The sequence below is a fragment of the Andrographis paniculata genome, unplaced genomic scaffold, assembly GCF_009805555.1.
Source record: "Andrographis paniculata isolate CXL003 unplaced genomic scaffold, ASM980555v1 Contig56END, whole genome shotgun sequence".
NCBI classification, from domain to species: Eukaryota; Viridiplantae; Streptophyta; class Magnoliopsida; order Lamiales; family Acanthaceae; genus Andrographis; species Andrographis paniculata.
The window spans coordinates 2365406-2368291 of record NW_026137591.1 but is presented as its reverse complement, the minus strand read 5'-3'; the positions used below and the strand labels follow the sequence as shown (position 1 = coordinate 2368291).

General features: G+C 39.7%; 2 protein-coding genes across 2 annotated transcripts; both read right to left on the bottom strand.

Annotated features, from left to right (window-relative positions):
* Window positions 1-282: 282 nt before the first annotated feature.
* On the bottom strand, window positions 283-1150 carry LOC127256798 (uncharacterized). Its single transcript, XM_051282999.1, has 2 exons — window positions 901-1150; window positions 283-811 (listed from the first exon to the last, which is right to left on the bottom strand). The coding sequence occupies exons 1-2, from the start codon at window positions 1096-1098 to the stop codon at window positions 674-676; spliced, it is 336 nt and encodes a 111-aa protein (XP_051138956.1). The 5' UTR covers window positions 1099-1150; the 3' UTR covers window positions 283-673.
* Window positions 1118-2007, bottom strand: LOC127256622 (uncharacterized). Its single transcript, XM_051282733.1, has 2 exons — window positions 1217-2007; window positions 1118-1172 (listed from the first exon to the last, which is right to left on the bottom strand). The coding sequence occupies exons 1-2, from the start codon at window positions 2005-2007 to the stop codon at window positions 1118-1120; spliced, it is 846 nt and encodes a 281-aa protein (XP_051138690.1).
* Between the last annotated feature and the right edge of the window lie 879 nt (window positions 2008-2886).

The window sequence follows — 2886 nt, the reverse complement described above, 5'->3', positions numbered from 1 at the left end:
TTACGGTACTTCTTTAGGCTTCAATACACTAATGGTTTTGGTTGCAAAAGATGTTGGACAATTATCCGAGTCGACTTGTGGCATTGTTTTGCAATCAGCTTTATATGTCAATCTTGGGAAGTCGAAGAATTATGGTGAAAGCTTGATGTATAGGTATCGTTGTAATAGAACCTCCCGCTGAACTTTTTCATTGAACAGATATTACAATGGAAATGATAATGAACTTGACAATTCTTTGCTTGCAGATTGTTGTGCGGTATTTAGTGCACTTCAATTACAATGGCTTGGATCACTTGGGCTAGGTTGATAGATGAGGTTCGATTCTAATTACATATGTTACATTCACCTTATCATGAAATAAATACAGATTTAACATGGTTGATATATTGTCATTTTTCTCGATTCCCATATGCTTGAAGTACTTCCTCTGTCATCATCATATTAGTGAGATTTGAAAATAGAGTCCAAGAAAGTTTAGGAAGAAATGCTTTCCAAAATCTCTCAAGGTTAAACTAATATGCATATCGATTACACACTTTATGTCATCCATGAATTAGTAAATTCCGTAGCTATTTGGTTTCCGGCAATACACATCTTCGAACAAAAAATAATATCGAGGTTAGAGACAATGAATTCTACTAGAATACACTGGTCAGGCAGTTAAAAACCCACTCTATGCTTGTGATAATCTCTCTAAATCCCGGATGTAGTTTGGGATTAAGGTATCGAATTGCTGGCCTTGTGGATTTTCCGCGTAAGCTACATAGTATGCTGAAATGCTCGACTGTATCCACGCCATGGCCACCCTATTCTGCAATGCATCGAGTAGAAAGTTCATCAGGTATACATATCAACCTAAAGTCGTCTTTTTTATAAAAAGATTTCGTGCGGATAACTTACCATGAAATATCCTGTTAAGAATGTGAATGTGGCGATTTCTGCAGCGTAACTTTTGTACAGCAAGAGCGCCGGGATGCCCCCGACAAGTCCGCATAGACATCCAGACGCCATTCCGGAAAGGAAACAGAATGAGCTCGTGAGGTCAGATTCGATCAATTTTCCCATCCCGGCTCTTGCGAGCATCTCCCATGTAACCATGGATGCCTGCACGAACCCTTTACTGTAAGCTCCGACGTAAACAAATCCCCATCGATTTGCATACTTTGTGATGCCTGATGCGGCTCCCAAGCAGCAGTCGGCGCACGAGAACATGAACTCGTCAACGTCGCCCGCCATCAGGCTTACCGCACGAGCTAAACCCCGCGCCACCGTGACGACAGGTACGAGAATCGAACCCAAACATATGCTTCCGATCGAATATTTGGCTTCTGTCTGTACTACTACCTTATAGTCGAGATCTATTCCGCACATGAATTTCATATACTTGACGTGCCCGACTGTCGCCTGTATCGCGTTCTTGATTACCTGCATTGTCCATGTTAAGCTCGCCGTGGAGAGGAAAATGAACAGGACGTCGATCTTCGTCCCCCCCGCAGTCGCCCGTCCGATTCCCCACATCAAGAACGCCGTGTAAAGAAAACTGACGACGAGGGAAAGGAATACGACGGTCTTGACTCTCGGAGGACAGTTCTTGATCGAAAAGATTAGTATCCTGCAGGAATTGTCGAATCTTGGACTCGCCCAGCACCCGTAAAGCGATTGCGCGACGCCGGCGACTATCAGGACCATTGCGGCTGCTAAACACGCCGGAGTTTCGACGCACGCGAGCATAATCCCAAATGCGGAGGTGAGAAAAGGGCTGAGCCAGAATGCGGCGAGGAAAGTCCTCGAAGGATCAAGGTACGTAAACAATTGCCACACGAATCCTATGATTCCTGCGCAGGCTGTCGACGACTGGACAAGAAGATGCCATATCCTTGGCTGGAAACGACGATTATGATCGGGGTCGCGAAATGTTAGATAGAGCACTAGACATGCGACGAGGACGAGGTGCGTGTAGAAAAGGCTCTCGAAGAAGTTCCCGACGAGGCTCCCTTTGTTCCTCATCTCCGATCCGGAACGAGCTGCGATCGAAAATGGCGAGAAATGAAGATCAAGAAGGCACAAGAAAGTTCTCTGGAGTGTGGACTTGGTCGATTCATACTTTCTTCATTCTAAACTGGTTTGCATTCATATATATACATATATATGTATGTTAGAGTCACAATTGTATGTATATCTTATGCATGTTTGGATATGGTGCAGGAAGCAAAGAAGAAAACTGTAATGGTGGAAGGGAAGGGTTGTGGTTCTTGAATTCCTTGGAGCCCACGATTCGACGGAGAAGAAGAAGAAGAAGAAGAAGAAGAAGAAGAAGAGGTCAGTCAGATGTCTCTCATGTGTGTGTTTATGTGCTTTTTAATTATAATCTTTTTTTTTTTTTTTTGAATTCAAAAACTGGTTTCTTTAAGTCGCTTCAATTCCAAACAGTTGGAGCCCGTTTCACGCCATTTAATTTCAAAATATATAATATTTGTTTGAATAAAAATTTAAAAAATGTTTCAAACAGTTTTGTAGTAGTAGTAATTTTAAAGAACACATTTATAAAATCAAAATTTTAGTAAATTTTGGTTAGGAATTTTTGAAGTTTTTTTACTATTTCACTTTTCTTTTTCTCCCCAAACACTAAATTTCAATTTTTTTTTTATTTTTATATTATATAAAAAATTAATTTTACAAGTTTTATTAAGAAATTTCCAAACAAACATACCTAAGCATCAAAGTTTGAACTAAAATTTAAAATAGGGGGATCAAATTATTAGTATGTAAACTATAGGAATTTTTTTTTTAAAAAAAAAACTATTTTACTCTTATTTTTATTTCATGATTTAGATATTTCTTAGGTAAAAATAATGGTTAGATCTACTATTTTATAAATAAAATAAT

What these genes read in the sequence shown, in the direction of transcription:
- LOC127256798 (XM_051282999.1), bottom strand. Translation starts at nt 1,098, where the DNA reads ATGGTTACATGGGAGATGCTCGCAAGAGCCGGGATGGGAAAATTGATC. An exon ending in TCTTAACAGGATATTTCATG is followed by an intron (nt 812 to 900) that starts GTAAGTTATCCG and finishes GATGCATTGCAG; the next exon opens with AATAGGGTGGCCATGGCGTG.
- LOC127256622 (XM_051282733.1), bottom strand. Translation starts at nt 2,007, where the DNA reads ATGAGGAACAAAGGGAGCCTCGTCGGGAACTTCTTCGAGAGCCTTTTC. An exon ending in ATGGCGGGCGACGTTGACGA is followed by an intron (nt 1,173 to 1,216) that starts GTTCATGTTCTC and finishes GAGCCGCATCAG; the next exon opens with GCATCACAAAGTATGCAAAT.